We start from the raw sequence: 23,074 nt of genomic DNA on the forward strand, positions 1-23,074 counted from the left end.
GTGATTAAAAGATCACCTAGGTTTTTTTTTCAGTTTACTTAAGCCATCTTTTGAAACAATTTGTAATTTTAAGATAGACAATTATCCATATTTGAAACTACTGAAGTCTCAGATTGAAGTATTTTTGAACAATTGACTTGAGCATTTAAGCAATATTTTTCTTAAATCCAAAGTGATTTGAATATATATAGTATCTAAAATATAAATATGAGTAAACTTTGATTAATATATTTGTATGCAGTTTTGAATTTTATTTGAAAATTTAGTTTTTATAAGCCTCTTTTGAGTTAAAATATTGACAGGAAGCGATTTTATTAGCTTTTTTAAAGAATTATTCCCTTAATGTTCTTAAAAATATATTTCTATTTTTACATTAGCTTTGAAAACGAGAGACATAAAGAAACACATTTTCATTTTTTCGATTTGAAACAGTAACCTGAAAGTAATGACAGCATTAGAAAGTCTTTTGTTGAAATAAAATAAATACTTGATAAAGTATTTAAATAATTTGAAAACACTTTAAAAAGTAGCTATTTTCTCTTTGCTTTAAGTTGTTACCTTTAACAATATATTTTAGGAAAGATATCTTAAAGCGTTACTTTTTTTAACAGTGCCTTTTATTTTTCTTTGATTATTTTAAATGGCTAGTAGTTTAAAATAAGACTTCTAAAATGGGATGCATTGATGCTAATTGTTATTGTCTTATAGCCTACTCCAGTGGGTGCAGTTCAGCAAGATCCTGCTCTGTCATCAAACAGAGAAGCACATCAACATAGAGATAAGATGCAACAATCCAAAAATCAGGTTTGCTAACCTTTTAGATATAAATAATTTAATTTGCTTCTATATTGCCTTCTGACAGTTTCTGAATATTTTTGATATTTTTCCATATCCCAAGTGACAGCTTTATATGTTATCCATTTGTGCATGTGTGTGTATGTGCTTGTGCCTGTGTGTGTACATACATGTGTATACATATGGAAGGATTGAAGTACATAAAACAGATTATATACACACATATTAAGGATTGAAAGAACATATATTTTCAGTAGATAAACTATTTCCCTTCATGTTCACATTAAAAATGTTTAATCATAAAATTCCTAATTAGTAGTATAAACTAGTTTAAACTTTGAGCAATGTTTGGTATTCCGTTAGAATGGAAGTATGGATACCCTGTTGGAATGAATTGTAATAGCAGTCGGTCTTTCTAACTATGGTCTAGTTTAGTGCAGTAAATTATTTACTGAGTTTCTGCTGTTTGAAAGCTACTATTCTCCATGTTGCAGAAATGCAGAAGTAAGGAAAACATACTGTGGCTGAGAGCTCACTCAGTCTCTGAAATCCGTCATACCTGGATATAGCTTGATTCTGGGCAGATTATTCATTCGCTCAAGGCCTCAGTTCTCAACTATAAAGTAGAAATAATGAATGTTAATTCCTAGCATATAGTAAACTTTCAACAGGTCTCAACTCTTGTGGCTGGTGTTACTTAGCATTACTACAGTAAATTCACAAACGACTGCATTACAATCCAGAATAAACGCTACTACCACAGAAATGTGTTAATGAAGTGCCATGGAGGATCTTTGTAATGTATGAGATCTATAAAGATTTTATGGCAAAAGTGGCTTTTGAGATGAGTCTGAAGAAGGAATGGAATTTTTAAAGGCAGGCAAAGGAATAAGAGTATTTTGGGGAGAGTGAACAGTAAAAAATATAAATCAGAGACTTAAAAGTGTAGACTTTGAAGAGAATAAGTAGTTGACTTGGAGCAGAGAATAGGTTCAAGACAGGCAGAGATGATTCATTGAAGAGTTTGTATTTCCTGGGTAAGGTAAATTGAAAGCTGTTGACTTTTTTTTTTTGTCTTTCGTCTTTTTTTAGGGTCACGCCCACAGCATACAGAGGTATTCCCAGGCTAGGGGTTGAATTAGAGCTGCAACTGCCGGCCTACACCACAGCCACAGCAATGCGGGATCCGAGCCACGTCTGCCACCTACACCACAGCTCATGGCAGCACCAGATCCTTAACCCACTGAGTGGGGCCATGTCCTCTTAGACACCAGTTGGGTTTGTTAACCACTGAGCCATGACGGGAACTCCTCTTGACATTTTTTGAGCAGTGTTTTCACTTTTCTCTTTTTTGTGTAGAGAAGCTTTATTGAATCCATTTTTGACATAAAAATTTTTGCTATCACCCTGAATTAATAAATAGGGCCTTTAGAGTTTTCATTTATAACCCTTTTTGGAGAAGAACAGTATGTTACTTGTATCTCATCAGGGTTCAGGTGAGGATTAAGCAAGCAATGGAATGAAAGGAAAGTATACAATTAATTAAAAATTACAGTGAAATAAAATTCTACCTTTAGCTTTAACAGTAATATGGTTTAACATTCAGGTAGTTAAAAAGATTCATTTTAGAATTTTGCCTAAGAGAAACTGGGACAAGAAAGGGTCTTTTTTTTTTTTTTTTTTTTTTTTTTTTTTTAATCTTGTTTCCTAATCTTTTTAGGGTCACACCTGCAGCACATGGAAGTTCCTAGGCTAGGGGTCAGATCAGAGCTGTAGCTACCAGCCTACACCACAGCCACAACAATGCCAGATATGAGCCATGTCTGTGACCTACACCACAGCTCATGGCAGTGCTGGATCCTTAACCTACTGAATGAGGCCAGGGATCGAACCCGCATCCTCATGGATACTAGTGGGTTCGTTACCACTGAGCCACAATGGGAACTCCAAGACATGGTCTTATGTATAAATTAATTCCTATATAAATTACAAGTAGTCGATAACTTGAATACTCTAAAATGCTGTATATAGAAAGAAATGGGAAAAGTCAGAACATGGAGATTATGTTTTATAAATCAGTTAATTTCTCAAATGCATGTGGAAAAAGATTAATAATTCACGTTCTCTGAAGATATCCACTTGAGCTAGTAGGTATTGTGATAGATGAAAGTTGTCTTTTGTTGTTAAATTATTATTGAAGTAAATTTAAATATTTTAAAATATAACTTCTTACGTTTTAGCTATTTCTTACTAGCTTGATTGTGAGCTCACTGAGGGTGGCAACCATATTTTGTTCATGTAATCCCTATTATACTAAATGTAGGAAGTCAAATTTTTTTTTTCTTTCAGAAAATCCTTTAGGGTAGGTTATATATTGAATTTGCAGCCTGGATATGCAAATTATTATCATGATAGAAACATTCAGTTTCTAGAAAAATTTTCTTAAGTATCTGTGATGCAGTAAATGGCTTAAGTTATGTGAGAAATCCATAGTTCATAATCCCAAATGAAGAAAAGTTAATTCTTTAAATGACTGAAATCTTTGTGATGTTCCCAGATGAAAATTTTAACTTAGAGTCAATGGTTGAAGTTCAAGGGATCCTGAAATTTTACAGAAAATGTTGGGTGCATGCAAATGTTTATTCTGAGGAGAAGTCACTTAGCTTTTATTGTCTTCTTAAAGAGGTTTATTATCTCCAAATGTTGCCTGTTATCTTAGGCAACGCATAGATATTTGTCTCCATTTTAACATTATTTTTAATTCTTTCACCTTGTCAAGATTTGATCTCGTAATTTATTTCACTTAAACCTACATATCGCCTAAATTCTGGTGATAAATTTGGAGGGTTTCATGAAGAGACATTATACGATTATCCCAAAATTTTTTTTTTCGATGTCTTACTTCATGCCACAGAGTATATAGTTTTTCATTGTACAGTTTAATTTAGGGAACTCGGTGCCACAATATTCATTCTTTGTGAGTACTTGATTTAACATCTCTTCTGCCTCAAGGTTGCTCTGGCCTCTCATATGCTTATTCGGCTCCATATAGCTGAGCATACTTGGCACTTGTGGCAAGATTTTCCTTAATGTAGTTGAAAAAGAAAGAAAAGAGCCCCAGAGGCTTTAGAACATAATGTACTTGTGGTTAGGAGCTAGGTAGTATTACTGAAGGAGCAGTAGTAGGCTCTGAGTTTGAATCCCTGGTGTGCTCTTTGACCTTAGAGAAGTGTTTAATGTCTTACTATCTCGATCAGTAAAATGAGGTTGGTATTGTGTATCTCAAAAAAGAGATAACACATATAAAGAAGTTAATACAGAACCAAATATGTAATAGAAACTTAAATATATTTTTCCCCCTCTTTTTATTAGTACTGTCCACATTTTCTGGCAACATAGAAGTTGACCTCTGTTAGGCAGTTACTCCTAATTCTGTTAATAGATCATGATTAGTTTTGTGGTTATTGCCATACATGTTTGCCAACGCATCTAAAAGCTCCAAGAATTCTCAGCCACAGAGTTCCCCGTCGTGGTGCAGTGGAAGTGAATCCGACTTGGAACCATGAGGTTGCGGGTTTGAGCCCTGGCCTCCCTTAGTGGGTTAAGGATCCAACATTGCCTTGAGCTGTGGTGTAGGTCACAGATGGGGCTTGGATCCCACATTGCTGTGGCTGTGGCATAGGCTGGCAGCTGTAGCTCCGATTCGACCCCTAGCCTGGGAATGTCCATAAGCTGAGGGTGCGGCCCTAAAAAGTAAAACAAAAACAAAAACAAAAACAAAAATTCTCAGCCTGTTTCATGGAAATGAGATTCTTAATTTGAATGAGATAAAAAGAGATCAAGGAAACAAAAGGATTCATATATGTAAAATTGTCGCTTGAAAAATTGTTTGTCATACCCTCGTTATACTCTATATAGCACTTACTGCTTTTCAGAGGACTTTTGTCTCCCTCCTGTTATGCTCACAGAAACAGGGTTCTAAGCAAGCAGAGGAAATTTTTCTATGACCTTAAGTATGGCTCTTTGAGGGGTATCTTTTTTTTTTCTTAAACCTTGGCTAGAAGTAGTTCCTTATCTGAAAACCAGTGGAAACCTCTACTGAAAGAAAATACAGTAGATAGTTCTTCAGTACATTCTGTGATTTATTTGGAATGCTTTCTTGACCACATCGATTTAACCTCTCTAGTTCTTTAAAACTTCATTTATAAAGTTAGCCAGTAGAAACTATAAAGTCCCTTCACTTCTAAGGTTTTATGGTTCTATATTACTTTTATGGTTGATCATTACATAATTGTGGCATTTTAGCAGAAATCTCTCTACATTCAGTATGCAAAGAGAACTGCATCTGTGACTCAGAAGAGTAAGGGTATTTTAAATTTCCTTTTATACATTTGTTTTCTATATTATAAGGATGAGATGTTTAACATTTTGGGTTTCTCTTCTTCCATGCATGCCACATGCATTAAATAAATGGCAGTCGGCAGACCACAGGGCAGCTTGGGACTCCCAGCAGGCAAATCCCCATCATTTGAGAGCTCACCTTGCAGCAGACAGACATGGTGGCTCGGTACAGGTATTTTCTGATTTTTGCATGAGTGATTATTTCCCAAATTTATACAACTAACCCTTTTTGGAACTCATGGCATGATTTCATATCCTAATGAAAAACTTATTGCTGAAACTCTCCATAATTCTATTCCTTTGTATTTAACCAAAAAGCAAAATTAACATGTTCTAGAAGGACCACCAGGGATGCTAAGATTTTGCATTTGTACAGTTTTGCAAGTATATGCAACAATATTTAAGTCATATAACAGGTTAGACAAACCAAATGTATTATAGAAATATGTGTGAAACTTGATTTTCCAGGAATAAGCTCAGTCTTTTTTAGTGCTTTAATAGGACATTTTGGTTTTTTTTTAATAGGACATTTTTGCTTCCTTTAAACTTAAGTCACTTAAGTAGATATCTGACTTTTTAATCCTTAGTCCTTAGAATGTACTTTCTGATTAATTGGTCAAATAAACACGACCCTAATTTTTATACTGGTATATTTCATTTGTACTTGCAGAATATTTCCCTCAATTTTCTGGATATTTATAAAAATTTGTTTATTTATTTATTTATTTTTGGTCTCTTTAGTCTTTTTAGGTCTGCACTGGTGGCATATGGAGGTTCCCAGGCTAGGGGTCGAATCGGAGCCGCAGCCACCAGCCTACGCCACAGTGACAGCAATGCGGGATCCAAGCTGTGTCTGTGACCTATGCTGCAGCTCACCGCAACGCCAGATCCCCAACCCTCTGAGTGAGGCCAGGGAACGAACCTGCATCCTCATGGATGATAGTCGGTTTCATTAACTGCAGAGGCATGACGGAACTCCTGTTTATAAAAATTTAAAGCTGTCCCTTATTTTCTATTTTTTGATATATTCCTTTTTTCCCCTTTTTCTGTGTACTTAGAGATAGCTACTATATTCTGCCCTCAAATGCCCATTAAATTTTAATCTTTTATATGTATTATAGAAATAGAGAAGGATAACTGAGTCTCTTTATTTCATTGAGAATGTCAGTTTAAGGTAATCTGAATGCTGATTTAAAGTAATTGAGATGATAATTGTTATCTCAATCCACTTCACTTTAAATTTTGATTTTTTTCCTCTGTATTTTCCATTATGTTTTACCAAATTTGCATTTTTCTTAGTGTTTATGTATGTATATAATCTCAATCTGAGGATTTTATTCTTTCTTGATTAGAATTTTAAAAATCATTTCTTAATTAGATCTTACAAGTTATGTTTTTCCCACCATTAAATTTTTTTAGGGAGATAATTTATGTAATCAAATATTTTTATAAAACCCTATAGTCTATGGAACTTTTAGTAGTGTGTAACAAGTATTTGAGTAGGGCTATGAAAGTCTAGAATGAGGGATTCAGAGGCAAAGGTACCTGAATGCCTGAACTGTAGAATTTTTTGTGACCCAAATTCATATTATTGGAAAAGTTATTTGAGAAAATTATGTTTAATTTGCATTAACACAAACCAGATTGTATATGTACTTGTATACGTTTACATGTTTCTAAGTGTTGTATGTTATAATAACAAGTGTTTTGCTCAGTGTTTAGGGAAATATGCAACAATTAAGATGCTTTTGGAAGCTTTCCTACTACTTCTGTACCGTTATTGTAAATTTTTTGTTATTTTTTACTCTGTGGGATTCCCACAGGTGGTGGTTCATGGGATCTCTTTGGACTATCAAAGGGTGAATGAGTTTTCTTATTACCTCATCACTGTAGTACCATATTATGTTCTATTATTTTTTCACGTTTTCAAAGATATGTTTGAGCTCTGCTCATTTCTCATCGTCTCTTTAAAACTTTTCTGCCTTGTGGAGACTCTATCTAGCTTTACTAATATTCAATAAATGATCAATTTTACTTACTAGAATTCTGGTAACACATAAGTAAAACTAAAAATTTTACACTATTTTTCATTGACTTCCTGAATATATTTTATAGTGTTAAATAACCTGATATGATGAACACTAAAGTAGTTTGACTGTCATGAAAATTTGCCAGTGCCTAATTAAGATCATGCCTGAATCTTGCCCCACCCTGAAATGTTGAATTTATTATTTTTATCCTACCCACTTTCAAAATTTGAAAATTTAAAATATGACACGTATAATTGGGCTAATGAAATTGTAGTTTAAAAATTAATAATAGAGGAAAGACAAGTATCTTAAATCTAAGCTAATGTGATTATTATAATAATTGAATACTGTGTTTGACTTTGAATGAAAGAAGAAAGGAAAACAATGTGTTTTGTCATTCTCATTGTCTGATACAGGGAAGAGATAAAGATAATTTTTACTGATCAGTTTTTTTACTAATACAGAATTATGAGAAGAATTTACCTTGAGGTTCTTTGCTCCATTGTTGTCAAACCACCTGTTGGACAGAGTTTCAAGTATTGGCTTTGCAAGAGATGGAAAGACTTTATAATGGCAATTTAAAAAATTACCTCAACAAATACTAAGGGCATATCATCAAATAGTTTCTTAGGAAAGACATTTCCATAATAAATAGATTACTATCGTAATAAAATGTGATACCAACATGTCTCGCCTTTTTGACCTATTAAAAGATCCTCACATACTCATTATTTCAGATGTGGTTTTTTGCCTTTTTAGGGCCACACCTGCGGCATATGGCGGTTCCCAGGCTAGGGATCAAGTCGGAGCTGCAGCCACCAGCCACAGCCACAGCTACGCCAGATCCAAGCGGCTTCTGGGATGTACACCACAGCTCATGGCAACGCCAGATCCTCTATCCACTGAGCGAGGTCAGGGATCTAGCCTGTGTCACAGCTCATGGCAATACCAGATCCTCTACCCACTGAGCAAGGTCAGGGATCTAGCCTGTGTCCTCATAGGTCCTGGTCAGATTTGTTTCCGCTGAGCCACAACAGGAACTCCCAGATGTGCTTTTAATAGGAACTGAATATTGGGTTCTAAAGTTTAGCTCCTTGTCTTTTCAGAATTATTAAATATCTTACAGGTCAGACAAATAAGTTACCAGATTTTCATTTGGTTAGCAGCACAAACCCTAGAGTCAGATTTGAGCTCAAATTCTGTGCCTTAGAACACTTATGAGTAAAATGGAGACACTAATAATAGCTCTACCTCCTGCTTTTGTTGTGAGAATTTTTTTTTTTAAGTATTTAGCATAGAGGCTGGGGTTGAGGAAGTACTAAATAGTAGAATAATCTGTTGCTTTTGCAAACTAAGAAACATAACTAGTATTTTTATCCATCTCTGAGAAGTGAAATGTAGCCAAAAGAATGCATTGTCAAATGAGATTTATCTAATTTTATTTCCTCTCTTCAGTGAAATCGTGTTAATTTACTAACCAGAAGGATACAGCTATGCATTTGATAAACCTTTCCCACTTAAGCAACTAAGAATAACATTCAGATACCCAAGGACTTTATTTGAGTCTGTTTTTTGTCTTGTATGTGTTTTCGAAAAAGCTCATAGGGGAATCAGGTGTGCCCCTTCCTGCTCCCCTTAGAATCACTGGTAATAAATATGGCTGGGAAGCTTAGACCTATCGTTTTTAGTTTCTTGGCAATTCATTATTCAGTAAATATTTAAAAATGACTACTCGGTGCTTGGCACTGTGCTAGATTCTTAGAATAAAAGGGAGAATAACAGAGATTACGGTGCCTTTCCCCGTGGTGCTTTGGGTCAGTGGGAAAAGCCAGTAAACAGTATGATAAGTGGAGAAAGTACAAGATGCTATGAGAATATATAGGAGAAGCATCTAACCTGGATTTGGTGGGTTAAGGTTTCCTGGAAAAAATGATATCTATTTATATTTTGGGTTTTTTTTCCTATGTTTTCAAAGTGAAAAACCAGTAGGAGTTAGCAATTGAAAAAGGGAGAAGTCAAGAGAGGGAGTGTCTCAGGTATTGGAAAAGAGACAGGTTGAGGAACTGAATGCAGTTAGGTCAAGCTGGTGTGCATTGAGTAGTGAGACTGAGAGGTGGGCAGGAGGCAAACTATGAAGGACCTAATGGGTCTTGTCATTAAACTTGGACTTTTGTCTGAGGGTTTTGAGTAGCCATAAAGAGAATTAGATCAGAAACTAACTTGATTAGATTAGCAATCTCTAAAGATTGCTTTTGCTAGAGGCTAGATTAAGGCAAGGATATAACTCTCAAAAGTCCACAGTTGAGAAATGACGGGTAGTGAAGATGAAGAGAAATAAAGGGACTTGAAAGATAATTAGAAGATAGAATTTAGTCAGATATAGGGGCTGAGGGAAAGGGAGGGTTCAGTTATCACTTTTTGATATGTTTCTACCTGGCATTACACATTTATTTTGATATTCTTTCACAGTAACATTTACAGTAATATCTCAAAAGATTAGAATACTCAAAGAAAATGGTACTCTCCTTAATACTTCTGTAAGTGAACATTAACTTGGGGAATCTATTTTGGCTTCTCTTGGTTGAAAGTCGAGAATGGCACTGTGCCTTTTGGGTCATCAGTTGGAGTATCAAAAATATTAACTATAATTTGATAGCTTTTAGAATATGTTAGAAAATGTTTCATATGGTACATGTGAACCCTAGAACAGGTTCAGTAAACTCTTTGGAAATTATTCTTTTAACTATATTTTATTTACTAGTATTCTTTATTATAGATGACTTTTAGTGAAAAGCTGTAAGTAAAAATATATAATCTTGTAATATTTCTGATGTATTTATTGAATAGCTGAAGATCTGGTTAACTAACATATTGTGCCTCTATTGAGCACTTGGCAACATGCTTACAAGGATTCAGATAGAAATTAGGAAGATGGTAGTATAACTGATTTGACTTCTTTATCTTGGGAATCTATATTGTTCTTTTAACATCACTGATTACAAAGATACCATGTCTTATTTTTGACTGTACTCAAGTCTGTGAGAATGACTTCTTTTGGAATTAGACTGGGCAGGTAGCCATTAGATGAACCATTATTTTTCTTCCACACTTAGCTGCAGGCTCTTTGCCCACCACCTCCTCAGCTCTGATTTAGTGAGAGTAAAACTATAGCCTAGTTGACTTTGTTTTTAACCTCTTAAAATAAGAATTACGCAAAGTTTCTTGTCAAAGTGGAAATAACATAGAAAATTTCTTTAGGAACAAGAGCAGCAATGATAAAAACCCTGTATACCATCTGAATTTTCTTTTGAAAGGTCAAACCTCAAAGCATCTGTGATTTTTAGATATACTTTGAGTTATGAAATTAACCTGATGTACACTAGTGTTTCATAGATTATTATGCTCTAGTTTGAGTAATAATTCTGGAGATGTCACCTAAATGGAATTACTCTGAACAGTTTGGCTTACAAAATAATTTGTATGTATTTGTTTGATTGATTGATTGCTTTTGGTTTCCAAGAAAAGTTTTGACACATTATTTATAATATTGTGTCTTTGTTTCTTCTTGTAAAATCCGTTTGCAAAAAAGACTACTAATTTTCTTAACTACAAACAGTCTTAATGCCATGATATTCTCTCAAATCATCACATTGATTCCATTCTGACCTGGGATATTGGCCTTTGTGCAGAGGATTAGGGATTCTGGAAAGCCTGGGAAAAATTGCATTAAAAAAATTCATAAAGTCAAATGTTAATTCCTTCTGATCTGGTTCTGATCAACCAGGGAGAAAGGAAATTGAAACATTTCATTGAAATAAAGTTTATTAAACTCAGGTATGACTTTGTATGAAGTAAATTAGAATACATAATTATAATGCATACATAGTTACTGTTGCTGGAAATTTAGAGTACTTGAGTTTCAGATTTCCATTTGTGTTGCTTTAAGTATGGGAAGACACATTAGAGTAGTCTATAAATTGAGGGGGAGTCACCTCCAAGTATGTAGGACTTTTGAACAAAAAGGGGAAAAGAAACCTGTTGAATATTATGCTAAGGAAAGAACAATGGGAATTGTTCAGTGAATTGTTTTGATTATCCACTGCATGCAAGGCACTCTGCTAGTTAAAAGTCATGGAGAATACAGAAGTAGAGGTTAAGAATTCTGCCTCCTAGATTTTTCCAGTTCATTGTAGGGGCTCTGACATAAACAATAAGAATAAAGAACCCAATTATACTCAGCAATTAGGACAAATAAGTATTTTTTAAACATTTTCCAAAGGAGGGAGAATTTATGAGAAAAAAGTTGACACAGACTCACAGAGCTCAATAGAATGACAGAAAGTAGGAAACAGGTGCCCCAGAAGCAGAGAGGGTGACTTAGATGTAAGAGTGTTCTTTCCTCCCTGGATTGCCTCTAAAGATGGTCTAGGCAGTTTTGTGTTTTCAGTTATAGCTACAAATGCAGTGGTCATTTCTAAGTACTTGTTCGGTATAGGATATAGGATTTAATCTAGATGTATTGGTTGATTTCTAATTATATTCTTTCAGTTGAGGGGAGAGATCCTGTTTCTCCGCACTCAACTATAAAGTCCACGAGGGCAGGGATGTTTGTCTCTCCTGCTTGCTGTGACATGCTAAGTTCCTAGAACAGTGCCTGGTACATTGTAACCTCTTGGGACTTTTGGATTAATTAAGTTTTTGTAAATATGAGCCTCTGTAAATGGTAGGTTTAAGTCCAGTGGTCAGTTGTCAACTCTGGTGCCTAGGCCTTTGGGACCTTATAAGAGGATTAGATAAGGAGCACATCAAAACGATTCTTAGATTTGGAACCTGGAAGTCTGGGAAGAGGGTAGGGCTTTAATAGAAATATGAACAAAAGGAAAGCAACACATTTCAGAGGAAATATGATAAAGTTTGTTTTGGAAATAGTGAGGTGCCAAACTTGGTCTAGCTACTGACCATGTGGTTGGGTGGTTAGGCTCAGGGAATCCTTTACATAGAGTTGATAGTTGAAGCCATACTTTAGGTCAAACTGACAGTAATAATGATGGCCACCATTTGTTGAACTCTTACTATATGCCTGTCACTGTGCTTTACTATTGATTTCCTTTCATCTTCATATCAACCTTGTTAAATAGATACTTCTGGGAGTTCCCGTCGTGGCGCAGTGGTTAACGAATCCGACTAGGAACCATGAGGTTGCAGGTTCGGTCCCTGACCTTGCTCAGTGGGTTAACAATCCAGCGTTGCCGTGAGCTGTGGTGTGGGTTGCAGACGCAGCTCGGATCCCGCGTTGCTGTGGCTCTGGCATAGGCTGGTAGCTACAGCTCCGATTCGACCCCTAGCCTGGGAACCTCCATATGCCGTGGGAGCAGCCCAAGAAATAGCAACAACAACAACAACAACAAAAGACAAAAAAGACAAAAAAAAAAAAAAATAGATACTTCTGTCTCCCATTTCATAGTTGAGAACACTGAGGTTTAGCAAGGTAAGGTGTCTTTCCTAGAGTCACATAGCTGGTAAGTAGTAGAACTGGGTTTTGAATCTAGACCTGTCTTACTCCAAAGTCATCAGCTAGTGCCATGTAATATAGATATGTACAGGAAAATGAAGAGTAAACAAAGACTGCTAACATTTTCTATGGATTATTGGTAACCCTCCAAAACTCTGAAGTTCTGATGTAGGGACGGAGTATAGATTGGGAGGAGTTAAGGAATAAATGAAAGGAGAATTTTATAAAAATGGAAGTCATAAGTTAAGATGCTGTTTTCAAGAAGTTTAGGAGAAAGAAAGAGATAAGGCAGTAAGGTGACTTTGTAAGACCAAGGAAATTTATGAGAATTAGCGTTTTTTGTTACGGTTTTGATCTTGCTTTAAAATTTAATACATGCATGCATGCATTCACTTATTTCAACAAGTATTTATTGAATGCCTATTCTGTGCCAGGTAGAGGGGGGAGATCTATTGGAAAATAGCATCACAAAGTGTTTGCTGTTATGGAGCTTAATTTAATGGAGGTGGGGTAGTTATCAAGAGACAAATCAATCATCAGAAAAACATCAATAGGGATAAATGCTATACAGAGAACTACAAATGAAATATGATGTGTAAGAGTGTGTCTGTATGGAAATTCTAGCTTGTATGTTTGAAAAGTCCTGTTTTAGAGATGCTCTCCGAGAATCTGAAAGACAGCCAATAAGCAGGAAGAGAATTCTAGGGAGTGAGGATTGATAATGCCAAAGCCTTAAGGTGGAAATAAGCTTGACATTGGATGGAGGCTAGTGAGTAAAGGAGGAGGTGCTATGAAATCAGAGGGGCAGGATTCAGATCTATGGGGCTCTGTAAATTGAAGTAAGGAGTATGCATCTTTTTTCTAAATGAAACCAGGAAGTCGACATTGAAAGAATTTTAAGTCAAGAATTATGCATTATCTAATTTATATCTTAAAAGGAGCACCTTGGTTGTTGTGTGGACAATACGTTAATGAGAGGTAGATACAAGTAACAGTGAGCGGTGAATAGGTTGTTACTCTTCTTCATTCAAAAGATGATGGGGTCTGAACTGAAGTTACCTTATCGTAGTCATAGAGTGGGCAGGACTGATAAAGTTTGGGGTGCGTGTCCGAGGAGGATTTCACAGGGTCTGCTGGTGGTTTAAATCAGAGAAGGATCATGGTGACTTCTGGATTCGGGGCTTGAACAGCTGAGTGAATGAATGGGCAACATGACAGGGAGACCTGAGCATGACTACAATTTGAAACAAAGTATCCATTAGAAGGAACAGTGTTGAAATTTGCAAAGGAAGTAACTCATAATGTAGCAAAGTATACCAGGTAAAGGAGATGGGCACACAAGAGAGAACTGATTGAGTTAGCCTTAAAAACCAGAGGACAGGAGGCAGAAGAAATTTTAAGCTGAAAAGGAAGTGAGTTGAAAAGCAAATATTGGATGACCTTCTCTTTAATAAAATATTGACCCATTAGTATATTCAGTTATGTGCAACTACATACTAATTATTTTGTGTTCCTCACATTAACTTTTAATTTAAATACTTTAATTATGTTTATCATTGTATGACCTATTACTTTGTGGGTATATATCTTTTTTTTTTCTTTCTTTCTTTCTTTTCGCAGGTTGTAAGTTCTACAAATGGAGAGTTAAACACAGATGACCCTACTGCAGGACGTTCAAACGCTCCCATCACAGCCCCTACAGAAGTGGAAGTGATGGATGAAACCAAGTATGTATTGATTTTGCTTGATTTAGTAACTTTTTTTTTCTTAAACTTTGCATGTTTGAGGTTTATAGTCATGTACAACTATTTCAGGAAATTTCTATCAAGGAATAGGTGCATGCAAAACAAGTGGTATGTTTAATTTTTTTAATCATAAAGTTTAAAATAGTGCCATTTCAATAAATTTTTTAATAATATACAAATAAGTAAGAACTATTCTCAAATTCTTAGAGTTAACAGCATATTTTTAATTTTTTTATTTTTAGGAATATTGATGCATGAAAGTTACTGCTACACTCTAGAGGCTCATTTTTTTCTGTTAGCATAAGAATACATACAATTTTGCTGCATGTATTACTATTAGTTTTAAATTCTTTTTTTGTGAATGTAAATTATAATAATTCTGCTTGGAAAAAAATTAAGCATGAAAGACAATGTGATAATTTCAATTTGGGCAGTTTCTGATGATCTCTCTCTCTCTTTCTTTTTCCTTCTTTTTTTTTTATGTTTAGCTGCCAGAAAGTGTTGAACATGTGGTGAGTTCTCAAGTGTAGGCAGGCAGAAATAGCTCCGTTGACTATAATTTCAAAGATTTTAGCACGATTTTGTGTTTTTTAAAAACAAACTTTTCCTCATAGAAATTATAATTGGTAAAAGTTGTCCAAAAGTATTTGATGTCATTTACATTAGCTCTGCAAAGTAAGAAATAATTGTTTGAGGAGCTCTTTTGCCTGCTGCAACTTTTTTGCTTCAAGTGAAATAGATTTGGGGGCATTTTTTTTATTGAGTAGATGATAAACCAGCCCTGCTTGTGCTTTTGCATTTGTTTTGTAACCCAAGGCTTTATTTGCTACTTTACATAGGAAGACAAGATTTTGAGTTAAGTTTTCATTTTTCTTGTTTGTAATTGTTAAATACACATAGCACACCTCCTTCCACCCCAATAATACCACTAAACCAGCATTTCACTTACTAATTATATTGCCATTGCATATACATGGTATAACACTGATAAATTTCATGCTAAACTATAGTGAGATATTGTTATGAGAAATCCTCATCTAAATAGTTCCTGTTAATTACAGATATTATGAAAAATTACATTTTTTGTTTGTTTTTGTCTTTTTAGGGCTGCACTCATGGCGCATGGAGGTTCCCCGGTTATGGGTTGAATTGGAACTTTAGCTGCCGGCCTATGCCACAGCCACAGCAACGCCAGATCCAAGCCGTGTCTGCAACCTACACCACAGTTCACGGCAGCGCTGGATCCTTAACCACTGAGCAAGGCCAGGGATCGAACCCATGTCCTCATGGATACTAGTCGGGTTTCTTAATTGCTGAGCCATGACGGGAAAGCTGGAAAATTATCTTCTTGTCTGTTGAAATAATGTTGAATTTAAACTACTTTCTGACATTTGCCTTTAGTTGGAATGCTTATGTTTAAAATGCTTCTCTCAATTTCAGGACAAATTTTGAGTCAGTCTTAGAGTGAATAAAGTTTAGATCAGTAAATTTTGGAATATTCTACTCAATATCCAAAGGGAACCTTACATAATTTCCAAAATTATGCTCAATTGCTGGCTGCAAGATGAGGATACATCTTTTTAAAGAGTAATGGTCAAGTGTCCATCTTAATCACTTTGTGGAATTCGTTCATAGTCAGTATGGTTTTGGTGGATTTCAGGATATAATTAGTCAGTTACCTACTTGTGTATTTTTACGTAGAAAGTAAAAACAACAGTTTATGTGTGCTTGTACAGTCCTAAGCATGGTTATAAATGTGGGTGACATGTGGCAGATAACGCAGATGACTTTTGCACTTAAACTCAGGGAATAGAATCCTACTTCTGCCACTATTCATTACCTTGTATAAGCTTGTTTCTTTTTCCGTAAAATGAGTCTAATAATATCTATCTCCTAGGTTGTTGTGAAAATTAAATGTGATAAAGCATGGGTATTTTGTCTGGCACATGGCAGGTACTCAGTTACTCTTGTCACCCCTATCTGTTTCTCCACATCCAGTTGCCAGTGACTTCTCTCATCTACAGGCTTCCCAGGCTTATACTTCTTCCGTCAGTGTGCGTATTTTCACATCCATACCCACACTTCTCACTGAAACTGTTTGTATCTTCTTAGAGACCTACTTTCCACCAAATCTATTACATTTCCCCTTGTGTTCATTCAACAAGCACACTGCTTGGATTTCAGAAATATCTGATACTGTCCTTACCCTTAAGTAGATCACATACCAGCAGGGGTAACTGTGGTTGTTTTGGGATTTATTGATGTATGATAAATACTATGAAAAAGCTATGAAAAAACCCATTAGAGAGCTTGTGAAGAAGAGGCTGCTTATGGACAGGATGATCAGAGAAGGCTTTTTGGAGGTGGCTTTGAAGAATGGCATTGTAATTTATTTAGTTGAGATGGGTGTATGTATGTATGTTCGTGGTTTGGGTTTCTAGCTGTAGGTGTTAGAAGTTGAGAAAAAAGGAAGGGGTGGGAAGGCTTTTCGTGAAGGGAAGTTCCTTTTGTATAGCGCATCAAGTCCAGATCACCTGGCGTGGCACCAGGCCCTTCATGCCTTTCATCGTCTGGCCCTGCCTTTCTTGCCCAGATTCATTTTCCATTCTAACTTCTGTATTCCCTCAGCTCCTTAAGTCTGCCACTGATATGTTATGCTCTTTATCTGTTTCCCACTTGCTGAAGCTTCTTGGATTTCTTAAAAACAAGCCCTTTTTTTTTATCTTGGGATCCCCAGGCCTCAATAAATTATTAGTAAGTAATTGACTAAATAATATGGTTTATCTGTACAATGGCTTTTATCAGTTGATGATATAAAAAAAATGAAATCGAAAACATTACGCTAACTGAAAGAAGCCAGACATAAAAGGCCACAAATTATAAGATTCCATTTATATGAAAAGTTCAGAATAAGCAAATATGTACAGACAGAAACTAGATGGTGATTGCCTAGGGCGAGAGGAGGATGGGCACGACTGCCAGTATTGTAATATGGTTTCTTGATGGAGTGAAGAAAATGTTTTGAAAAGTTAGATAGTGGTGAGGACTGCAAAACTCTTTGAATATATCAAAACCCATTGAATTGTACATTTTAAAGGGGTGAATTTAATGATATGTGAGTTATATCTTAATAAAGCAGTTTTTTAGAAAAATGAATATCAATCTGTGATTTCAGAGAAGCTTTGTTCAGATGAGTTACAGAAATCCTCAGAACTTCTCTAACTCTTCAATCATTAGAAACTCTTTTTGAACGTACAACATTTTGTCTTTTCTTTAATCGGGGCTATTCTGACACTATTATAGGTTTATCTTTGCATTCCTTAAATCCTCTTAGTCTGTGATTAAGAAACATGAGCATGTTTCCCCTTCTAAATTGTATCTAATGCCCCTCTTCTTTCTTCTACCATTTTGTAGGGAGCTGGGGTCCTGCTTAGAATTTTTTTTCAGAATTTGCTGCTGCTTTATTTTCTTCTTACCTATGACTGGCAGAGATCCCTCTCACCCCATCTCATTAATTAGAATGCATTCTACACTGGGTATTTTAGAGTCTTAAGTGTCCTAGAATAGTGCTTATTTTGGTGTTCCTAGAATACTACCTCATGGGTAAGTCTATAATTTCCAAATGATGGAAAATAGTCTCTTCCCCTAAGATGAAGTGGCTCCTTCTTTAGTAATGAGATTTTTGCCTTACTTTTTTTTTTTTCACTGTAGTGGAGAATTTTTTTCCAGGCAGATAATGCAAATGATAGTAATAACCTCATCATTCCTTCCAGGAATGTAGGAGAATAAGCCTTCCTTTAAGTTTAGTTATTAAGTTTTTAAGTAGTATGAAATCATCTTTGTTTCTCCTTTTTTTCCTGCATTCCATCATTTACTAAACAGTTACTGTGTGTTTGGTAACATGACGGTCATGAAGATAAGTCAAGGCCCTTTTGTTCCATTGGAGTAGATAGTAAGCACACCAGTGACTTTTCCATAGGAGTTCTCAACCGTGGTTTCATAGCACAGTCATCTGCAGAGTTTTAAAAATATGCCGATACTTAGGCTTCACTTTGTGGGTGATGGGGTCTGGTTACCAATATTTTTAAAATTCCTTAAAGCTGATTCTGAGGAGCAGCCAAGATTAAGAATCACTGATCTAAAACAAGGTATTATAGGATGAACACTATGGAGTCTGGAGACTGGAGTTTGTACTTTGAGCTGAAGATTAGGGGAGTCTTCACGGGTAAGGATATGTTTGTGCTGATTCTCAAAGATGAGTATGATTTGGCAAGGGAGATGGAGATCAGAGGGAAGGGGTTGAGCAATAGTGTGGAGCAGGGAAAGAATGGGCAGGTTTAAGTAGTGACCCATGCAGATAGAGAATGTGAATACATTAATGGGAAGTGCTAGGCTAAGTGCCTGATTTCAAAGGGCCTTCAGTAGCAAGCAAGGTAAAAAAAAAAAAAAAAAAAAAAAAAAAAAATTGGACATTATCTTTCTTAGCACATGAGAATGCGCTGTGGATTTAAGCCAAGAAATGGTATAATCAGATTGAACCTTAAGAAAATTAATTTGATGGTAGTTTTGAGGCTTATGTCACCTCCTAGGATTCATCAGATTGCAGAAAATCTCCCTTCCTTCCTTTGATAGTACAGGCTGCCTGGAGAGGAAGCCTAATGGAGGGTAAGACTGAGAGGAGAGTAGAAATAGGTTGGAAGCACATTTTAAGAGGTGTGTGGACTTAATGCCTTAGTCAGTGGAGAACCATTGCTGAGATTTCAGAGGAAAAGCACATGGCCATATTTATGATAAGGGAAGTTTGCATGCCTTAAAGTGGAGGTCAGTTAAAAAGGCTTTTACCAATGATGGAGGCAAGAAGTTAGGAATTATGCCAGCATGAGAGGGTGGGGAAATTTTAAAAGTCACTTCAGCCTTGGGGAACTAATTGCATGTGGATGGAGAGTAAGAAATTGAAAGTGGGGATGGGTCTGCAAGTTCCTAGTTAGATAGTTACCTGGATGGTCCTGCTCTGTGATCTAAACTCTACCTGCTTAACTAAACGAACGGCTCCTCATTTTTATAACTGATAGCTCTAGAGAAATGAAATTACATTTAAGTATAAGTTTTTTTAAGGGGATAAATCCTTTGACAGTGAATTAAAGATGAGTTGCCATGAAAGGTGTTTTCTGTATACTCATCAAGCAGATGAGGAGAGGCTGGGTTCTGGAATAAATGGCTAAGGTCTGACAGGTACCGCAGTCCCTCAGCCGGAGGATGAACCATTAAGTCAACGTAAGGAGAGCTAAGAACTTCAGATGCAGACAGAAGAACATGCTTCAGTTTCTGGGTAGACTTTTGAGAAGAACGTATATGGCATAATCCAGGAAAACAAGCCATATTTTAAAAGAAGGAAGAGGCAGTCAGTAGTGGGGAAATGATGGTGTGAGTCAATAGCAAAACCATGTGTTGTCTACAGAGTTTAGGACTTTGACCCATTATGACTTCTTGTTTTCTCCCTATACAGTGTTTTCAGCCATAGCCTTAGTGTTAATCAGAAGCAGAACTTAGCATTTATTCCCAAAGGATTTAAGAGTAGAAATGTGACTTCAAAGCTTCTAGGCTAGCCATTCAGTGGTAAGGTCAGAGGCATGATCCTGATGTGAGAGTATATTGGCTTACTGGAACCACGTGAGGAATAATCCAGAAAGAGCCAAGAAGAAGCATCGTTGACAAGAACATGATTCTAACGTCTGGTCAGCTTAATCTTTCCCTAAGGTACTTGTCAGTAGTCTAGATCTGAGGAGACCCCACTTGAGGTGTGAACTAAGGAATAAGAAAATGTAGTCACTGAGCAGCAAGGAGAGAAAATATCCTTAAAAATTTCAAAGGTGTGAGTTACTTTCTAACCAGATAATTGAATTTGTTGATAAAAATGACTTGCTCATATCATCTGTGAAAACTTCTGTATGTTCTGATTCCTGGAATCTCTGCTATAAACTCTATTATTGTCAGTCATTGTTTCCAGTAACTTTCCCCCCTTTTCAGCTGTACTAATTTACAATTATATGGTTTATTTTTATGCATTTGTCTGCTCTCCTGGAAATTTCTGACATGATGTCCACTAAGCATTTCCACTGTCACCTCATTGCATTCAGGATGAGACCTCACTGGAAATAGAGAAGGAGGAAGGTGACCTGGCAGTTGTATCTAGAAAGCCATGCTTTTTGACACTTAGACTTCTTTAATAATTTGGTGCAAACAATTTTTCTCCAGAAAACCTTCAACAGGCACTAAACTCTGTATTTTATAGGGTTTCAGTATGTGGCCAGTGGTTAAGAACTTTAGCTTTAGAACAGGCTTAAGAATTTTAGAATTTAGAATTTCAACTAGGTCCTTTTTTTTTTCTTTCTTTTAATAGGGCCGCACTTGTGGCATATGGAAGTTCCCAGGCTAGGGATCAGGAGTGGAGTTGGAGCTACAGTTGCAGCCCTACACCACAGCCTCAGCAACACGGGATCCGTGCCACATCTGCAACCGTATGGCACAGCTCATGGCAATACCAGATCCTTAACCCACTGAGCGAGGCCAGGGATTGAACCTACATCCTTGTAGATACTAGTTAGGTTTGTTACTGCTGAGTCATGATGGGAACTCCTTAACTAGGCTCTCACTCTAGGAGTTGCGTTTATGAAACAAATCATTCATTTTTTCAGTAAAATGAATACAAACTTTGTGCCCATTTGTGAGATGTGTCTGTAAGACCTTATGAAACTTACATTCTAAGTGAAGGTAGGTAATAAGTAAATAAATTAAATAAATTCAGATTAGTATTAGGTACTGAGAGGAAAATAAAAGTCATGTGTCAGAGTGGCCACGAGGAAGAAATAGTGTTTTAGACTGCTCAGGGCACTTGAGATGCGACCTAATTTCTGAATCATAAAGACTATAAATTAGCTGTTTCGTTAATGACTTTGAAGAAATCAGCCACAAGATTAATATCCATTTCCTTCTTAAATTGTTAGTGTATAATACTTTGAGAACACTGTTCTCTTTGTGGAGTTGGATACCTTCATATAGCATAAAGAGTGCTGTCCTCTGGTGGTAGTTAGTTTAATAGCATACCAGCTCTACCTATGCAAATCTCTTTCAAGGGTGTACTCTATTGAGTGGGGTTTATTTCTAAAAAATAGGTGTCTTTTTAGATTGCTTTTGAATTTAAAAGGTCTCTGTGATTATAATGCATTTGAAGATCTTATCTATAGTCTTAAATAAATGCTTGGAGTGGTTTTGTGTTTAATAATACTTATGCAATGGAGGGAAAGATTACCTCAGAAATGAGACAAACTCAGCTCTCAGAACTGAAAGGAGATTAATGGTAAAAAATAAATCGGACAAGGTGAATTTCTAATACAAGTGTGGAAAATCTGAGACTTGAACTTGTTCACTAGAACATCTGTTACATTAAATTCCCCATTCTAAAAGGCTTATGTGTACCTTACAACACTTTTTTCGTAGGAAGCTTTTAAAAGAATTTATTTTGGAGTTTGAAAAGACAAATGACATTATTTAAGGACAGTGAACACTGTTAATAAACTTTATATTAGACAATAAATTTCCACTGAAATATGACCGTATTCTTAAATTTAATATTCTAAATATTCTGTTTCTTTTAAATACCAGCTTTTAAACTTTTTGTTTTTTATAATATGGACATTTTCTTACTCTTTTATAAGTCTTTAATTAGGGTTTTTTTTTGGAATAATGATTTTTATCTCCTAGTAATTTTTTGTTGTACTTTTTTATTTTAGAAAATATGTATAACAGATTTGAGAAATTATTAAATAGCTGACAGGAAAACTTGACTGACTTTTCTAAACCTAGGAAAAATGTCTTGTGCCTAGAGTTTCCTTTTTGGTGATGTCTCTTTTTAAAGGCCCTTGGCTGGATAATTTCTTTCTATTCTTTCCGGTAGTTACTTGAATAAGAGTGAAACTTGTAAGGATTGATGAATGCACACATTTCTAATTGAATCTTTGTCAGCTGATATATACAAGTTTGAATTATTCACATTCCATTTTCTTGTCATTGTGTGCTATTTGAATGCAATTAAAAAAAATTCAGTTGTGTAATTTGGTTTTGAATGGCCCATAGTGATTTTATAATGATGGCATTAATCACAGCAAACAGTCTAAAATTTTTTTGGCTAAAGATAATATGAGTGCAGAGAATGTAATTTAACTGGACAGTGGATTTTTGTTTACATTTACTTCACAGAAAGATATAAAAGATATCTAGCCATTCTTTCATCTTCCATGATCTTTTGCTGGATAGGACATTTGAAGCTACATCATCTCTTTTATGCTTAGCTTGAAAATGTTGAGTTAGTATCCTTTTATGAAAGTGGGCTGGTAAGAATTTAAGGAACATCTTTGTAGGACTTCGGTGGAGGGGAAAAGGAGCCTCTATATATGGGGTACTTGTCATCCTGATACTCTGATAGATTGACTTTCTTTTAGGTATAGAAGGGGGAAAAAAGCCAGACCTTTATTTGAAGGAATGCCAGACTTTTAGAATATATGTGTGTGTATGTGTATTTGTTTTGTTAGTTG

The 23,074-nt window shown here is 35.7% G+C and overlaps 1 protein-coding gene and 1 long non-coding RNA gene across 25 annotated transcripts in view; one reads left to right on the plus strand and one right to left on the minus strand.

Annotated features, from left to right (window-relative positions):
- The window catches only part of CSNK1G3 (casein kinase 1 gamma 3), a 112,783-nt gene that overhangs the window by 86,383 nt on the left and 3,326 nt on the right, over positions 1-23,074 (plus strand). For 5 of the 24 annotated variants that reach the window (XM_021084699.2, XM_021084700.2, XM_085014429.1 and 2 more), the window contains 2 exons: positions 709-804; positions 14,359-14,465. In XM_021084699.2, coding sequence (XP_020940358.1) covers positions 709-804; positions 14,359-14,465 — 203 coding nt within the window. Of the gene's footprint in view, positions 1-708; positions 2,526-2,636; positions 3,908-4,509; positions 5,369-14,358; positions 14,466-14,971; positions 14,996-23,074 lie in introns of those variants that run through there. The other 19 variants (XM_021084688.2, XM_021084692.2, XM_085014420.1 and 16 more) reach the window with 9 other exon arrangements.
- Positions 5,970-12,663, minus strand: LOC146405717 (uncharacterized). The gene is made up of 2 exons (XR_014838707.1): positions 8,192-12,663; positions 5,970-8,128 (listed from the first exon to the last, which is right to left on the minus strand). It is a non-coding gene; the product is annotated as an uncharacterized LOC146405717 (long non-coding RNA).

This window comes from Sus scrofa, chromosome 2 (assembly GCF_054392235.1).
Source record: "Sus scrofa isolate SSC_HxYL_T2T_F1_AM1 chromosome 2, Sscrofa_HxYL_maternal_Yorkshire_Landrace_v2.0, whole genome shotgun sequence".
In the NCBI taxonomy this organism is placed as follows: domain Eukaryota; kingdom Metazoa; phylum Chordata; class Mammalia; order Artiodactyla; family Suidae; genus Sus; species Sus scrofa.